Source organism: Vulpes lagopus, chromosome 3, assembly GCF_018345385.1.
Source record: "Vulpes lagopus strain Blue_001 chromosome 3, ASM1834538v1, whole genome shotgun sequence".
Classification (NCBI taxonomy): domain Eukaryota; kingdom Metazoa; phylum Chordata; class Mammalia; order Carnivora; family Canidae; genus Vulpes; species Vulpes lagopus.
Window position 1 is genome coordinate 101,045,109 of NC_054826.1, and position 18,753 is coordinate 101,063,861.

Here is an 18,753-nt window from a genome sequence, read left to right on the forward strand (position 1 = left end):
CCCTGCTCTGTGGGTCTGCTTCTCCCTCTGTCCCTCGCCCCACTTGTGTGTGCTCTCACTCTCTTGCTCTCTCTCTCACTGTGTTGCTCACTATCAAAAATAAATAAAACCTTTAAAAAGATAGATTAGCGGTGATCTCAGTACAGTCAGATGCATCAGACATCACCCAGCTCTTACCTCCCGTGATCATTCATCTGATATATTACTTCCACGTTTCTTTTCTTCATGGAGTCTCCCTTTTCTTGGCTTTTAAAAAAGTTCACCTGCAGATATTTTTGCTCTTTAACTGATCAGGGGTGTTTGAAAATGTGGGTGAGGGTAACCTGCAATACCTTTTTTTCAAAGTATATAATATCTGTTGTTCAAAGTTTCGCCATCTTCTGGATTTGTTTGAGGTGGTTCTTTTCAATCAGGATACACACAGAGACCACTCTCTCCAGGTGGCTAAGTCTTTTAAATCATTTACTGTTGGTTTCCTTGTATGTGTCCTATGTTACTGCTTTGTAATCTATGTTTTTTTTGTTTTTTTTTTTAAGATGTCATATTTTTCTCTACTTGCATGCAACCCTTGGTTTTCTAAATGCCTATTTCTCATACTTTGCCCGTCAGCTCATTTTATTTTATTTTTTTTAATTTATTTATGATAGTCACAGAGAGAGAGGGGCAGAGACACAGGCGGAGGGAGAAGCAGGCTCCATGCACCGGGAGCCTGATATGGGATTCGATCCCGGGTCTCCAGGATCACGCCCTGGGCCAAAGGCAGGCGCCAAACCGCTGCGCCACCCAGGGGTCCCTGTAATCTATGTTTTGAAGAAATTGGGCTTATCCTGTGTTTCCCATAGTCTGGATTGTGTGGACCACATTGCTGTTATTCTTACTTGACGACTTTTATCATTACCCATATGCCTTATATTATTGGTAGTTAGCTCTGGACGTTGACCCAGTTCTGTTCAGTTCTTTTGCAAGTCTTGCTGCTCATGACTGTTGTCCCCTTTCCCCTCGAAGGCCGTATCATCTTCCTTTGTTTTTGTGACGTCAGCATCCATTGGTTGATGTTCATTGCCAAGATCCCCCAATTCTTTAGGGGAGACATAATGGTGCTATGTTACTTTACCATTTCTTTGTTTCCCAGCTAGAATACTTTCCTAAGGTGCAACATCTCTTTAAATAGTTCTGTGTTTCTTACAGACAAGATTATTTTCACAATATCCAGTAGGCTCCTAAGCAACTGGGATTTTTCTTTGTTTCAGTTTCTTACCATTATGAGCTCATGGGTTTACACATATTTTAAGTATTTCAGTACATTGATGTCCTTTCTCTCTTAGATGTCTAAGTGGTTATGTGTTTGACGAGAGGAATCCTTTCAGATGGGTTTCTCAGTCCTTTTGCAACATCCTCTATGTATTTGTTAGCATTCATTTTTATTCAACATTTTATTTTGATAAAACTTCAATCTTACACAAGAGTCGCAAGGATCTTAGAGAACTTCCATGTTCCCTTTGCCCAGATCCTCCAGTTTTTTACCTCTCCCCACATTTGCTTTATTAGCTGTGTGTGTGTGTGTTTGTGTATATATATATATTCTTATTTGAATCATTTGAGAGCAGATGTCATCTGTTATGTCCCTCTTCAGATTGTACCTACTAAAATCAAGGATATTGATATTGATTGATGGATGAATTCTGGACGTGGTATATTATTATAACATTGTCATGTAGCCAGTCTGGCTTTCTTTTGAGACGTGTTGCTTGTGATTTCACCCTTCAGTTTTAGCGTATTTCCATCATCCTTTTTTTTTTTTTTTTTTTTTTTTTAATTTATGATAAAGAGGGAGATCGAGAGAGAGGCAGAGACACAGGCAGAGGGAGAAGCTGGTTCCATTGAGGGAGCCGGACGTGGGACTCGATCATGGGACTCCAGCATCGTTCCCTGGGCCAAAGGCAAGCGCCAAACCACTGAGCCACCCAGGGATCTCCCCTATTTCCATCTTTATTTTTGAAGTGCAGTTAGTTGGATTTTGGTGTTTAAATCCAGTCTAACAGTTTCTGCTTATTAATTGGGTTGCGTAGACCACCTTATATGTAATCTGATTATTGAAATAACCAGTTAGGTTGTAGTCTGGTTTTGTTTTCTCCTTGTTCTATTTGTCTGTTTCTTTTTTCTTTTGTGAACTTCTTTCCTTTGAATGGATTGTGTATTTTTTTTTAATTCCATTTTACATCTTTTGCGGGATCATTAGCTCTAACACTGTTATGTTTTTATAGCTTTGTGGTTTGTAATATGCAGCTTTAATATTTTACGTTTTATCTTCAGGTAATGTACTGTTTCACTTCAACTATAGGGAGCTTGTTGTTATTTCCACTTCTCCCCTCTTGGTCCTTATGTTCTTGTTTGATATTACTTTTACAGGTAGAATGAATCCCGAAGACATTGTGATTTTTAGGTAAAGAGTTATATTTGTAAAGAATAAGAAAATCACATAGTTACCATTTCTGGTACTCTTGGTTTCTTTATGTTTTATGTCTATCCAGGTTTAGATCTGTGATTTTCCTTCTGCCTGATGGACTTTCTTGAGCACTCTCGGGGTTTTTTGTTTTTGTTTTTGTTTTTTTCCTAATTTTTATTTAAATTTTAGTTAGGGAAAATGCAGTGCAATATTGGTTTCAGGAGAATTCAGTGATTAACCACATATATGAGACACGTGGTGCTCATCACATGTGCCCTCCTTGATACTCATTCCCCCTTCTAGCCCCTCCCCCACCCACATCCCTCCATCAACCCTCAGTGTGTTCTCAATCCTTAAGAATCTTAGGGTTGGGTAGCCTCGATGGCTCAGGGGTTTAGAGCAGCCTTCAGCCCGGGGCCTGATCCTGGAGGCCCTGGATCAAGTCCCACGTCGGGCTCCCTGCATGGAGCTTGCTTCTGTCTTTGTCTCTCTCTCTCTCTCTGTCTGCGTCTCTCCTGAATAAATAAATAAAATCTTTTAGAATAAAAAAAGAATCTTATGGTTTGTGTCCCTCTTTTTTCCCCCTTCCCATATATTCATCTGCTTTCTTAAATTCCAATATGGATGAGATCATACAGTATTTGTTTTTCTCTGACTTACTTTACTTAGGATAGTATCCTGTACTTCCATCCATGTCATTGCAAATGGCAAGAGTCCGTTCATTTAGATGCCTAAGTAGTTCATTGTGTATATACACCATTTCTTCTTTATCCATTCACTACTCAATGGACATTTGGACTCTTCATAGTTTGGCTGGTGTTGATAATGTTGATATAAACATCAGAATGTTTGAATCTGTATTTTTATATCCTTTGGGTAAATACTTAGCCAGTAGTGCAATTGGTGGATCCTAGGGTAGCTCAATTTTTAACTTTTTGAGGAACCTCCATACTGTTTTCCAGAATGGCTGTACCAGTTTGCATTCCCACCAACAGTAGAAGAGGGATGTTGTTTCTTGAATTTTTATTTGGCCTTTCTGACAGGTGTGAGGTGATATCTCATCATGGTTTTGATTTATATTTCTCTGGTGATGAGTGATGTTGAGCATCTTTTCATGTGTCTGTCTTCTTTGGATATCTTTTTGAAAGAATGCCGGATGTCTTTGGAAAAATGTCTCTTCACGTCTCTGCCCATTTCTTAACTGGACTATTTGTTTTTTGCGTGTTAAGTTTGATAAGTTCTTTATAGATTTTAGAACACTTTTTTTTTTAAGCATTATTTATTTGGGAGGAAGAGAGAGCAAGAGCGGAGGGGAGGGGCAGAGGGAGAGAGAAGTCCCGAGCAGACTCAGCTCTGAGTATAGAGCTGGACTTGGGGCTTGATCCCAGGCCTGTGAGATCATGACCTGAGCTGAAATCAACAAATGAGCCACCCAGGGCCCTGGAACATTTCTTGTAGTTGCTAATGAATTCTTTTAGCTCTCATATCGGAAAATGCTTTTTTTTTTTTTGCCTTGGTTTTGTTTCAAGGGAGGTTTGCTGGTTTTTCTCCTATTCTTCAGACATGTTCCTCTACTGTGTTCTCACATCATTTCTAAGAGAAATGTGACATCATTCTCTCACCTTCTTTCCTCTCTATGTGGTTTTTGTCTTTGTTTTTCTCTAGCTGCTTTTATTTTTTTTCTTTTTTTTTTCTTTTTTTTTTTATTTATGATAGTCACACAGAGAGAGAGAGAGAGGCAGAGACACAGGCTGAGGAAGAAGCAGGCTCCATGCACCGGGAGCCCGACGTGGGATTCGATCCCGGGTCTCCAGGATCGCGCCCTGGGCCAAAGGCAGGCGCCAAACCGTTGCGCCACCCAGGGATCCCTCTCTAGCTGCTTTTAAATGTTTCTCTTTATTCCTGGTTTTGAGCAGTGTGATTGTGTTATGTCTTGGTATTGTTTTCTTTATGTCTGTGTTTGGGGATCATTGAACTTCTTGGATACGTGTGTTTATGATTTTCATCAACTTTGGGAAATTTTTTACCACATTTCTTCAAATATTCCCCCTGCCTCTATCTGTCCTTCAGTGATTCCTCTTACTTGTGTGTTTCACTGCTTGAAGTTGTCCCACAACCCACTGACACTCTTCGTTCTCTTTAAATTCCTTTTTCTGTATGTGTTTCATTTTACATAAGCTTTTGTTGCTATGCTTCTTGTTCACTGGTGTTTTTTTCCGTGCTGTGCTAATCTAGTACAGTGTAATTTTCATTTCAGACACTGTAGTCTTTATGTGTAGAAGTTTGGTTTTAGTCTTTTTTTTCATGTCTTCCCTCTTCCTAGTCAAATGTTTTGAACATGAGGAATACAGTTGTAAACTATTTTCAAGTTCTTTACCACTTGTAACATCCACATCTGTTCTAGGCCCATTTCAGTAGATGAATGATTTTCTGTATAGCTGGTTATTTCCTGTGTGTTTACCCTGTTTGTCAATCCTCCCTTCCTCTGTCATAGTTCTCCCTCCCTGCTCCAGGGCTGGAAATCCTCTTAGCAGTAACAACAGGCCTCCTCTTGTTTATCTCCCATCTCTGATTCCTGTCCTTTGTTGCTTCAAGATCCATGTCTTAAAAACCAGTGTTTCGTATATTTTGTTTTTCAGTGTTCTTTCAGGAGGCAGGGTAAATCTGCTCCTTGTTCATCTTGGTTGGAAGCAGTCCTGACTCCTATATTTTGAGTTATAGTTAGAAACCTTTTCCCACATCTGGGTTATAGGGAAATTTCACCTATTTTTTTTCTGTGTGTTTTAATATTTTATATTTAGATTAGTGATTCACTTGGACTTTTTTCTTACATGGTATAAGGCATGGATTAGTTTGGTCCATGCCCAAATGACTGTAGTTGCTCTAACAGTGTTTATTAAAAATCAGTTCTGTGGATTGTTATATTGTATTATGATATCACGCATTCTCATGATATGTCATGTAATAACACAAGTCTATTTCTAGATTTTGTGCTCTATTCCATTATCCATCTCCATCCATATGCCAATACCAAACACTTTTAATCATGAAGGTTGTGTTTTTTAAGTCTGGTAGGGGTTAGGCCTCCTAAACAGCTTCTTTTTTTATGGCGATTTTCCTAGTTCTTGATCCCCCTCCCCCCCCCATATGAACTTTAGTGCTAGCTCACCTAGTTCCAGGAAAAAAGCTTTTTGGTATTTTTGTTGGGATCACATATCTATAAAATAATTGAGAGTAGGGTGATTTACATATTTGTATTATTGAGTTTACCTGTCCAGGAACAAGGAGCATCATTTTATTTGTTTTTTGGGTTTTTTTTTTTTTTCATTTTATTTGTTTAAGTGTGCTTCTATGTCTTTCATGAGTGTTTTTAAAATGTTCCTAGGATAGATTTGGTACATTTCTTTTTTTTTTTTTTTGTTTTAAGATTTTATTTATTCATGAGACAGAGAGAGAGAGATGCAGAGACACAGGCAGAGGGAGAAGCAGGCTCCATGCAGCCTGACGTGGGACTCGATCCCAGGTCTCCAGGATTACGCCCCGGGCGGAAGGCTGGCGCCAAACTGCTGAGCCATCCAGGGATCCCCTGGTACATTTCTCATTAACAGTTTTATCTTTTCTGTTACTCCATAAACTGTGTGCATGTTTGAATTATGTCTTAGTCTAATAATGTAACAAAGGCTGTTGGGTTTGTGTGTGGTTTTTTTTTGAATGATTTTCTTTTTCTTCCTTGTGTTTAAGTTAAGTGATCTCTACATCCAACATGAGGCGAAAACTTACGACCCCAAGATCAAGAGTTTTATGCTCTTCCAGCTGAGCCAGCCAGGCTGTTGCTTTATATGTGTTGATTTTTGTATTCTCTTACCTAATAATATTCTTTTATTGAGTTGGTTTTGTTGTTGACTCTCTGAGTTTTCTGGATATAGTATATCACCTGCAAATAGAAATGGTTTTATTCTTTCTCTATTGATTAGTATGCCTCTAGTTGTTTTTTCCAGCTGGAGATAGTGAGCATTTTGTCCTGTTCCAGGTCTTGCTGGGAATGCTTCTAGTGTTTGTCCATTAAGTAAAACTCTGACTTTAGAACTGAGAGGACTGCATAAATATACCTGAGCATATAACCTAACACATATATATGCTTGCATGTGATTGAGATGTTTATGTGTATCACTCATACTATGCGTATTAGGTAGGATATATGAGTGTGTGTGTATACATATATTCGTGCTAGTGAAGTATCCATTCCTGTTTTCTTGAAGGTTTTTTTTAAATCACGTATGTATTTTGAATATTGTCAAAGGTTTTTTTCAGCATCTTTGTGGAGGTAAAAGTATTTTCTTAGCCGTATTAGAATGGCATATATCTTGAACATTTTGAGGGAAGGGTTTCCTTTGATAATAAATTGCCTTGCTTTCCTGAAAGTGTCTAATGTTCGTGGGCTGAAATGATACCTTGGGTTGCTGTGCAATTCTGGGTCAAAATCTTTTTTTCTTTCACAAGTCATGGGCAGTTGTCCAAGGGTTTTTTTTTTTTCAGGTGAGAAGTAGAATGGGTTACCAGGGTTGTTTTTGTTTTTTTTTTTAACTGCCAGGGCAGTTACAGGGGTGTTTTTTCCCCCACCTGTAACTTTTTAGAAGTTTTTCCTTTATTTTTTGGTTTTGGGCATTTTATGAGGAAATTTCTAGATCTGTATTTCCCCCCCAATATTCTTGTTTGCAAATTGGATGGCCCCTTGTGAAGTGAAGGCTTATGCTATCCTTCAGCTCAGGTATCATTTACCATTCTGCCTTTGATTCTGTGTCCATCCTTCTTGTTTTCTCTTTCTGAAAACTTGAACCTGTCACATCTGGCATTTGTATCTCAAGCTCTTTTTCCATCATTTCAATTTCTTGTTATCTGAGAGATTTCCTAAATTGCATATTCTGTGTCTCATTTGTTATTTAAGCCTCTTGGGAGTTTTAAAAAATTCAATAATTTAATTTAAATTATTTAATCTTTAATTTCTAAGTAATCTTTGCTGACTGCTTTTGGGAGAATGTTCTCCTTTTTTTTTTTTTTTTAATTTTTATTTATTTATGATAGTCACAGAGAGAGAGGGAGAGTGAGAGAGGCAGAGGGAGAGGCAGGCTCCATGCACCGGGAGCCTGACGTGGGATTCGATCCCGGCTCCCCAAGATCGCGCCCTGGGCCAAAGGCAGGCGCCAAACCGCTGCGCCACCCAGGGATCCCGAATGTTCTCCTTTTATGGAAGAAGTATCCTTCTTAATTTATTGAAAAATGTAAATCGTTAGAAAAAGTGTAAGTTGTTTTCTTTATGAAATTGATTCTATCATTGTTGAGCTACTCATCTTGATGCTTATCTTTTATTTACACTGTTTTCCTCAATTAGCTGATGATTCTTGATTTTTTTCAGTTTTTGAGAGAAAAATTACTACTAGCTAACATGAATATACTCAAATAATGACCCCTTTTTGCTCTTTTCTTTATGGAGGGGATGACTGCAGAGCTCTGGATGTTAATGGATTAGGGAAATATATTTAGATAGACATCACTTCAGTTTTTTTCTTCCATTTTTTTATTGTAAATTACACATTATGTAAAGTTTACTATTTTAACTATTTTACAACATACAGTTCATGGCATTAAGTACATTCACATTGTTGTGCAACCATCACCACCATCAATATGGAAAACGTTCTCATCTTGCAAAACTGGAACTCTGTCTCCATTAAATAATTAACTTCCCACCCTGCCTCGCCTCGCCCCTGGCAACCATTGTACTTTATGTAGCTATGATTATGACTGCTCTAAGTACCTCACCTAAATGAAATCATGTAGTATTTGTCTTTTTGTAACTGGTTTATTTCACTGAGCATTATGTAGCCGGTGCTAGAATCTTCCTTTTTAAGGCTGGATTTTACTCCATTGTACGTAAAGACCACATGTTACTTGTCTCTTGATATGTTGATGGACACTTGGATTACTTTTGCATTTTGGCTGTTGTGAATAATGCTGCAACAAGCATGGGTGTATAAATACGTTTGAGACCCTGCTTTCAGTTCTTTTAAGTATATACCCAAAAGTGGAATTGCTGGATCATATGGTAATTTTATCTTTAATTTTTGAGGAGCTCTCATGCCTACAGTGGCTGCATCAGTTTGCATTCCACCAACAGTGTACAAGGGTTCTAATTTCTCCAACGTGTAATTTCCTGGCTTTCTGGTATTAGACATCTTAAGAGATGGCAGGTGGTAACTCATTGTGGCTTTGATTTACATTTCCCTCATGACTAGTGATGTGGAGGATTTTCCCACATGCTTATTGGACACCTATGTGTTGTCTTTGAGAAATGTCTGTTCAAGTCTTTTGCCCATTTTGAATCATGTAGGTATCTGTTGTTGGGCTTTAGGAGTTCTCTCTATATTGTGGTATGAGTCCGTTACCAAATACACAGTTGGCAGATATTTTTCCCATTTTCTAGGTTATCTTTTTCGTCTGTGGATTGTGTCTCCTTAGGCACAGAATCTGTAGGCACCACCCCTGTTTTGAACCGGTCAAAAGTTGGGAGACATGGTTAAGTCGGTTGAGTCACTTTCCTCTGAGTGTAGTTCTCTGAGAGCTGCCTTCAGGAAGATCACCCATGTTCAACACATATGGAGTTAATGTGTGTGTCCTGGTTTGCCCAAGACACTCTTGGATTGCACCCATATTCCTTCCGGTTTAACATTTATCACAGACTGAAGTCTATTTGGCCAGTGAATGTGTGACCACCACCTCCATGTGGAGGCCTGAAGTATGTTGCACTCTTCCATGTGTATGGCCGCGGTGTCCACGGCCAGAGAGGTTTTCACAGCCAGCACTCATCTGGCTGCTCTGGGTACCAAAAACGGAGCTGCTCGGGCTCCTCAGGTGCTCCTGTGGTTAATTGCTCTTCACCTTGGCTGCCAGCAGGGACTCTGGGCCCTCTTGATGGGCCTGGGATTCTCAAGGGCAGCCCGCAGTCCACTCTTGCTGGCGCCCAGTGTGTGCTGAGTGTAAAGCCCTGCCTTCAGCAGCTCCGGGTTTTCGTCTTCTCCTCAACTCCTTGTGTCAGGAGTCTCCTCAGAGAAATTCCTGCCCAGGGAACAGCCTTCGTGTTCCAAGATTCTGTTTTTGTATTTCTTCAAATTGGACTTTTAGGGGGTTTGGTTTTGTTTTGGGAGCAGGGAGGTAACTGTGCAGTTTATGCTCCTGGATGAGAATCATCTTGTACTGTCGGAGAGCTGCCCCTAAGAAAGGGTCCCACCGCCCTCTTCCTCCTACCAGCCTCTTCAGTGTCGCTGCTGCCACTGTTCCTGCCATTTGTATGTTCACACCTCTGCATCATCTTTCCCCCTCAGTCCTATAGCAGGCCAGCACCCCCATCAAAGGTGGCTGAAGAGAAGGTCCAGGGATCAAATGCCTGTTTATCCATGTGGTGTTTCCTTGCCAGACCAGAAGCTTACTGAGGGCAGGAATGCTATTTTATTCATCTTAATGTCCCCCAGAACTCAGTTCAGTTGCAAAACTCTGGAACTGAACCAACAAGAACTCTGTTGGTTTTCTGGTTTGGGGGTTTGGTTTTTTAGGGGTCATGTGAAAACCAAGAGGCAGTGTGTTTCCACTGTGGTTTGTTTTCATTCCAGGGTCTAACATACAGTCCGGTTTTCAGTGTTTACAGGTGGCTTTATCAGTGAACTTGGTAAGCTCCTATGCACGCACACCTCTTCCATGTTACTATTTCCAACACAATGCCATTACAGGGGCCAGTGTCGTTCAGGGACGTGGCTGTGGACTTCACTCAGGAGGAGTGGCAGCAGCTGGAGCCCGATGAGAAGACCACCTACAGGGATGTGATGCTGGAGAACTACAGCCATCTCGTCTCCGTGGGTGAGAAGAGCTTGCTGTCTGGGTTGCTGCCCCGGGGGTGGGGTATGAGGGGCAACTGCCAATTTAATGATTTTTCCCTCAGGTTTGAAGAAATAAGTGATAGGACCTTTTCACTCCTTTTGGGCACCAGATAGGGTATTTGTATGTTTGCCTCCATTGAAGCATTCTGACTTTGCAAAGGTGCGAAACCGGCCAATTTTATCCTGTAGCCTCTAGGCCTCTGGGACAGGATCTCAGACTCAGAGTTCAGAGAGCCCAGCAGCCCATCTGAGTCTGCCTCTGTTTCTCACAGGGTATGACAGCACCAAACCGAAAGTGATCCTCAAATTGGAACAGGGAGAAGAGCCGTGGGTAGCTGAAGGTGAACTGCCATGTCAGAGTCATCTGGGTAAGTTAGCATGGTATTGTTGTGAACATGGTCACCCCGAGCCTCTGCCTCTCGTGCTTCAGCGACACATCCCAGGGCACAGGCAGCACGTTGCTCCCTCCAGTGCAGCAGGCAGGCTGTTCTCCTGATTTTACATTTGATGTACACCTGAAGGCATTTTCCGTGCCAGCTAATGCCAAGGATCCAGTCACTTTCTCCTGCATCCTTAGTAACTCACCTACTCGTGAGAACACAGAATTCTGTTGTTTGCAGGCATTCAGAAGTCTAAGGGAAAAATGAACTTGAGGCTTTCTCATTTGTTCTTTCTGTCTTCCATTTTATTTCTTCTTTGCTGTGAAGTGCCTCAGGCTGGTTTTCTGCCTGTTTTCACTCCCTTCTCTGTACCAGGTACCACTCAGATACCAAAACCTGTCCCCTCCTTGAGCTGGTGAGGGCGGAGGGCGGCCACTGCCCTGCCATGGGTGCATCTGTGTGCCCTTGGGCAGTGATGAGTACAGGCCTCTCTAAGTCAGTCCTCCCGTGGTGATGATGTTGAAAACTGGCCCCCCGTGCTTCGGAGCCCAAATATAACTTGAAGACAGTTGGGGATAAAGAGGAATAAGAGCTTTGTTGCTGGGACGGCTGGGTGGCTCAGCGGTTGAGCGTCTGTCTTTGGCTTAGGGTGTAATCCCGGTTCCTGGATCAAGTCCCACATCGGGCTCCCTGTGAGGAGACTGCTTCTCCCTCTGCCTATGTCTCCACTTCTCTCTCTCTCTGTCTCTCATGAAAAAATAAATAAAATCTTTTAAAAAATAATAATAAAGAGCTTGTTGCTTTGTCAGGCAGAGGAGGCTACAGCGGGATGTGGCCTTCACAAATTGCGAGGAAGGGGTTTGGGGTGGGGGGTTATAGGGAAATAGAGGATCTAGCCGGTTTCACAGGAATTGTCTATATGCTGCCAGCCTTGGCAGTTGTTTTCAGGGTGGAGCCAGGTCCTGAGACCACAAGCTAAGAAGGATGGTGAGGAAGGTTTGCAGGAGTGAGAGAAAAGCGTACTTTAAAATCCAGCTTTGGGATGCCTGGGTGGCTCGGCATTTGAGCCCCTTCCTTTTGCCCAGTGCATGATCCTGGAGTCCTGGGATCAAGTTCCACATCAGGCTCCCTGCATGGACTCTGCTTCTCCCTCTGCCTGTGTCTCTGCCTCTCTCTCTCTCTGTCGCTCATGAATAAATAAATAAATAAAATCTTTTACAAAATTAAAAAATAAAATCCAGCTTTGCTGCAGCATCGGTGCAACCATCTTGATTTTTGTTCAGCTTTGTGCTTTAAGCGGTTTCGGTGTGCCAGAGCGGCAATGAGTGAGGCCTTCCTCTTTTCCTCCTGCATTCCTTTGTGTTCCCACGCCTGCAGCCACCAGGGATATTCAGGGAGTGTTCACTCATAAGTGAGGTTAGCCCCCAGGACCCTCTTGGCCATTCTTTTTTGAAAAGTTCTGAGCGTATTGATAAATCCTCACGATCCCTTCAGATAAAGTCACTGCAGAGTCATTACTTCTGTCTTCCAGTCTCAGGCTCACCATTTGCCAGTAGTCCCCCTGACTTTTCTTCGTCCTGCTCTTGCATTCCTCTCAGTGTTTCCTGAAGGTCTTTTTCTTCTTTCTTCTTGTATAAGCCATGTCTTGTGAGTCTGTATTTGGTTCCCTTTTTTTGGTATAATCCAAGGAATCCTAGATCATGCCAAAGCCTGTTGTCTTGCCACCACCAGAATTTCCTATTCCAAATAAAAAGCTGACGCGTGCTGTGGTCTTGTACGTTGTGGCTAGTTGTTCCCAAATTCCTGTGGCCTTCCTGGGACGAAGAACATCAGTGATTATTTGTGTCTCCTGAAGTTGTCTCTTGGTTGTGAACTTCCTGGATGGCATAGTTCGTGGGTCATTAATGATGACCTCTGAGCTTCAAACAACTAATAGAGAAAAGGAGCCTGTTTTCCATTCTTTAGTTTTCTTCAGGTCCCTTAAAATGGTTGCTGTTTCTTATCTTTTGTGAAATGCTTTAAAAAGTTCCTGCATATTCTTAATTTCTTCTGACATCAGCGTAAAGGATATTTTCTCATACCTGGATTACAGTGAATCCTAGTTGGAAATTGCAAAGGCTGTTCATCTGAAATATCCACTTGATTTAACACTGGGCTGACAGGATGAGCCTGTCTTTCTTCTGTGTGTTCTGAAATAGAATTTATATTCTCTTCTCAGGTCCCACCCAATATGATGCGATGTTGCCCATCAAAATTCATGTCCTGTTTCCCCAGACTCTTGTTAAATCCCATTTTGTCTAGATTTCAAGACTATCATAGTCCGTCCACATGTACTTTTCTTACCCAAATTGATTTCTTTCCTTCTTTTTTTGTAGTTATAAAGAGATAACAATATATACTTGAAATTAATATAACACTGTATGTTAATTATATTTGAATTTGAAAAATAAATTTAAAAAATTTAAAAACCTACCCCAAAAGAAATATCAAGGCTCAGAAAAACACAGATGTGTAACAAAATTTACCATTTTAACATTTTTAAGCATACAGTTCAAAGATAATTAATTATATTCACATTATTGTGCAATAGAACTTCTAGAACTTTACCCTTAAAAGTTCACCTCTAAAAAAAAAAAAGTTCACCTCTTATTTAAGCTTTCCTTAATTACTCATTCACCACATTTGTCTCTTCCTTCTCTTGATCCCCATTCCACAGTTACCACAAAAGTTAGACATGATTGTGATGATTGTGTATTTGTTACTTGAGCCTTTCTCTACGTGAATTAAAGTCTCCAAAAGAGTAAGGATCTTTTCACTCTGCTTTGATATGTGACATATTGAAGGCATTCTGTAGATTTTTCACAGACTGAAAACCTAGGGATGAAAGCCCTTTATTACTGATTGGTTGAGACATAATTTATCCTCAACTGGGGATTTGATAAAATGGGGATGGTGGGGATGCCTGGGTGGCTCAGCAGTTGAGTGTCTGCCTTCAGCTCAGGGCGTGATCCAGACTATCCAGGGTCTGAGGATCTGGGGATCGAATCATGCATTGGGCTCCCTGCAGGGAGCCTGCTTCTCCCTCTGCCTATGTCTCTGCCTCTCTCTCTGTCCCTCATGAATAAATAAATAAAATCTTAAAAAAAAAAAAAAAAAAAACAGGGTTAAGGTGGTACCTGAAAGCACCCCATTTGATCAGTTAGGAAGTACTTTAGCTTCTAATCACAGAGTCCAGGAAAACTAGGAAATGTAGCCATACCCTCCTCAGATACCGGGTTTAGTTAGGAAAGGGGAACATGGCTGTCTGGATTGTTCAGATGGAGCTTTCATATAGAGTACTTATTTTCAAGTATGTGTTACAGGCAATTTTGTAATCATGCTGTGTTAAAAATTAATGGAAGTTAAATGGGTAAGAAGTGATTTGATAAATATTTTAAAGCTTCCCCTGAACTATAAACAGATGTTAAGTATAGCCACTGCTGGAAACCATATTGGTGAATAAGAGCATGAGTACAGGCTGGTGGTTGGAAATAAATGGGCATAGCCTGGTTTCCTGGAGCAGAAGGTATTTTGGAAGATTGGTGAAATGATGGTTTGATTATATTTGTGAGTCCAGGTAATGAAAAATCTTACTGGTAAATGATAACTTCTGGTTTTTGTTGTTCTTGTTGTTGTTTTTGTTTTTGTTTTTTGTTTTCCTGTTGGTATTTGGAACTTTGGGGCCCAGGAGTAGTGTAAATTTCTGAGCACAGAACAGTTGGTATTGCACTGATTGTGGATGAAGACAGCTAACAGTAGCTCTGAGGCTCCAACAATTTGTGAGAGACATAGAAATAAAAGTTAATCCTGTAGGGGCAGCTTTAGAAATCTGTGATTTAAGGTTTTACACTAAACAAAATCTGCACCTATGGGAAATCTTGCTGGTTTTCAGGACTCAGTGTTATTCAGTGATGTGACTGATATGAAATTTAAGTCAGCAAATTGAAAGAAAATCGATGGTGTTTGTTTTGTTTTTAGATATTTCTTTTTTTTTAAATTTTTTTAAAATTTTTATTTATTTATGATAGTCACAGAGAGAGAGAGAGAGAGAGAGAGGCAGAGACACAGGCAGAGGAAGAAGCAGGCTCCATGCACCGGGAGCCCAATGTGGGATTCGATCTCCCAGGTCTCCAGGATCGCGCCCTGGGCCAAAGGCAGGGGCCAAACCGCTGCGCCACCCAGGGATCCCTGGTGTTTGTTTTGTATCATATACTGTTCTGAGAGATTTACATGCACTCAGTTGGTCCTTTCCCAGTGCTGTATTTTGGGCACATTTCAGCTGTGTGAAGCTGCAGCACAGTTAAATAACTTGCTCAAGACCCAGCCAGTAGTACATTGGAGGTGGATCTGAATCGAGGTAGCTTCATCTCTGTTCTTTTAGCCACCTACTCTGTTGTGCAAACAGGTGCAGTTAGGGTTGAGTCAGCCATGGGAACACTTCTGACAGCTGATGTTAGTGGCTTGGTCTCTTGTCATCTGGTCCCATCTTACATTTCCTTTGGATATTTATATGCCTAGATATCTGCTTCCAGGTAAATGTGAACAAGGACTGGGGAGTTGGAGCCCTGGTTGTAGGATTATCTCTAAAGATGAGGAGATATGAATTTGTAAAATGTTTATTTGGATTTATGTGCAGAATAGAAAGACAGATTTTGAAGGGTGTGGGCCAGTGAGGATGTCATCATAGTAATCTTAGTATGAAGTAGTACTTTACAGTTTAATATAATTGCTATCTCTTACTGCCAGTGTAATCCATACTTGGATGTTTTCTTTGAACATTCATGCATCAATTGCTCTTGTTCTCTTGCTGAACTGACGTAGTCAAGAGACCTCCCATTTCTGCCTTAATCTGTGCTCTTACAGTGATGTTGCCCTCTGCTCACCAGTTCTTGGGTTTATTTCACCTTTTCTACCAGTTTTGAACATGTTTGTGAAGTAACAAAGGTACTTGTGTTCAGTGTGAATTTACTATCCCTTTTTTTCTCTAGTGCTGAGTCCTGTCCCCCATCATCCATTCCCTGTGCCTACCCCACCCCACTCCCATGTGTGTGTGGGGATCTGTCTTATGTGACAAATCAAGGGGAAAGGGGGTCTGTATACTTGTGATGATTTTTATTTGTGGAGATTGGCTGTAAAGCCAGAGTCAGCTCCACAGTAGGGCACTTGAGTAACACTCCCATTTGATACCTGTGTGTTCAGATTCTCAAGATTTGTTTAATTTTATTCCTTTGTAGAAGTCTGGAAGGTTGATGATCTGATAGAGAGAATCCCAGGAAGTGAAGAAGAACATTCAAGGCAAGCTATTTCTGTCAATGACAAAACCCTGATTGAAGAGAGAGAGAATGTATTTGATAAAACATATAATATGGAAACAAGCCTTGTTCCTTCAAGCATAATATCTCATACTTGTGTCTCATGTGGAAAGAATTTAGAATCTACTTCAGAATTAATTATTAGTGATGGAAGCTATGCAAGAAAGAAACCTGATGAGTGTAGTGAATGCGGGAAGATGTATCATGGAGGGAAACCCTATGAATGTAATCAAAATGGGGAAAGCTATTCTCAAAATGAAGAAAGTATTCTTCAGAAAATTAATATTTTGGAGAAACCCTTTGAATATAATGAATGCATGGAAGCCTTAGACAATGAAGCTGTTTTCCTTGCTCATAAGAGAGCTTATATAGGGGAAAAGCCCTATGAATGGAATGACTCTGGGTCAGACTTCATCCAGATGTCAAGTTTTAATGTATACCAGAGATCACAGATGGAATTGAAGCCCTTTGAATGCAGCGAATGTGGAAAATCCTTCTGTAAAAAGTCAAAATTAATCATACATCAAAGGGCCCATACAGGAGAGAAACCTTATGAATGTAATGTTTGTGGGAAATCCTTCAGTCAAAAGGGGACTCTCACTGTCCATCGGAGATCACACTTAGAGGAGAAGCCCTATAAATGTAACGAATGTGGGAAAACCTTCTGTCAGAAGTTACATCTCACCCAACACTTGAGAACTCATTCAGGTGAGAAGCCCTACGAATGTAATGAATGTGGGAAAACCTTCTGCCAGAAGACCCATCTCACCCTACACCAGAGGAATCATTCAGGAGAAAGACCCTATCCATGTAACGAATGTGGGAAATCCTTTTCCCGCAAGTCTGCCCTCAGTGACCATCAAAGAACACATACAGGAGAGAAACTTTACAAATGTAATGAATGTGGGAAATCCTACTACCGAAAATCTACCCTCATTACACATCAGAGGACACACACAGGAGAGAAACCCTATCAGTGCAGTGAATGTGGGAAGTTCTTCTCTCGAGTGTCATACCTCACTATACATTACAGAAGTCACTTAGAAGAGAAACCCTATGAATGTAACGAGTGTGGGAAAACCTTCAATTTAAATTCAGCCTTCATTAGACATCGGAAGGTACACACAGATGAGAAACCCCATGAATGTAGTGAATGCGGGAAGCTCTCTCAGTTCTCATATCTCACTGACCATCCTACAGCTCCTTTGGGAGACAAACCCTATGAATGTAATGAGTGTGGGAAAATCTTCCTTGACAGTTCAACCTTCAATGGGCACCAGTCGCTTCCAAAAGGGGAGAAATCCTATGAATGTAACATCTGTGGAAAATTATTTTCTGAGTTGTCTTACTACACAATACATTACAGAAGTCATTCTGAAGAGAAACCATATGGGTGCAGTGAATGTGGGAAAACCTTCTCCCATAATTCATCCCTCTTCAGACATCAAAGAGTGCACACAGGCGAGAAGCCCTATGAGTGTTACGAATGTGGGAAGTTCTTCTCTCAGAAGTCCTATCTTACCATCCACCACCGAATCCATTCGGGAGAGAAGCCCTATGAATGTAGTAAATGTGGGAAAGTCTTCTCTCGGATGTCAAACCTCACTGTACACTATAGAAGCCATTCAGGAGAGAAGCCCTATGAATGTAATGAATGTGGAAAAGTCTTTTCTCAGAAGTCATACCTCACTGTACACTATAGGACTCATTCAGGAGAGAAACCCTATGAATGTAATGAGTGTGGGAAAAAATTCCACCACAGGTCAGCCTTCAATAGCCATCAGAGAATTCACAGGAGAGGTAATGTGAATGCACTGGATGTAGAGAATCTCCTGTGAAGCCAAAACCCTCTGAGTATGACAAAATCTAATAGGGAGTTGGATGTCATTGAGAGTTCGTGTTTCTGAATGGGGAAAACCATTCAGGCATTAGATTCATCACCACCTGATTTCTCCCAGAAAGGAATCCCTAGGAATGCAAGAAGAAGCAAAGCCTTCGGCAAGGTCCTACAACCCATTGGGCACAAGATAATTTATACAGGAGTGAAACTTGATGAATATTTAATATTTATTTTGGAATTCAAATTGTATTTACATATCAGGGAATCATACCAAGGCAAGATCTGTCAGAGTGATGAATGTGGGAAAGCATATTGTCTTGGAAATTGTTATACTAAAAGCCATATTTCTGATGTAAATTCCAGTGTTTATAGGAAAACTATCAGAAGCTATCAGCTCTGAATAAACCATTGTATAAAATGAAGTTTTGGAATCATCAGGAGTTTAAAATGAGGACAGTAGCATTAAACACATATATGGCAGTTTCTATCATGTTTTTAAAATATGGTCTAACAGTAATTCTATGCAAATTTGGGGTTGAATTTTTGGGAAAAGGCAGTATTCTAATTTGAGTCTTAAGGTGGCAAAGTGTACTAATACAGGCTATATGTTTTTGGTGAGACATTTGCTAGATACCGGATAATTAAATGCATAATTTTCTATTGGGAGGCATTGATAAATGAGTTTTTAGTGAATGCCCCATCAATAAAACCTAAGCTGTGGGTTTTGTAGTGATTTCAACTACATTTGAGCAAAAAAGATTTTTAAAACACTATTTTCATAAACTATGCATAGACGACTTGGAGTTAA

At 40.6% G+C, this 18,753-nt stretch overlaps 1 protein-coding gene across 1 annotated transcript; it reads left to right on the forward strand.

Moving 5' to 3' along the window:
• The first annotated feature begins 10,215 nt into the window (after positions 1-10,215).
• On the forward strand, positions 10,216-18,346 carry RBAK (RB associated KRAB zinc finger). The gene is made up of 3 exons (XM_041748520.1): positions 10,216-10,354; positions 10,647-10,742; positions 16,028-18,346. The coding sequence occupies exons 1-3, from the start codon at positions 10,216-10,218 to the stop codon at positions 17,941-17,943; spliced, it is 2,151 nt and encodes a 716-aa protein (XP_041604454.1). The 3' UTR covers positions 17,944-18,346.
• The last annotated feature ends 407 nt before the right edge of the window (positions 18,347-18,753 follow it).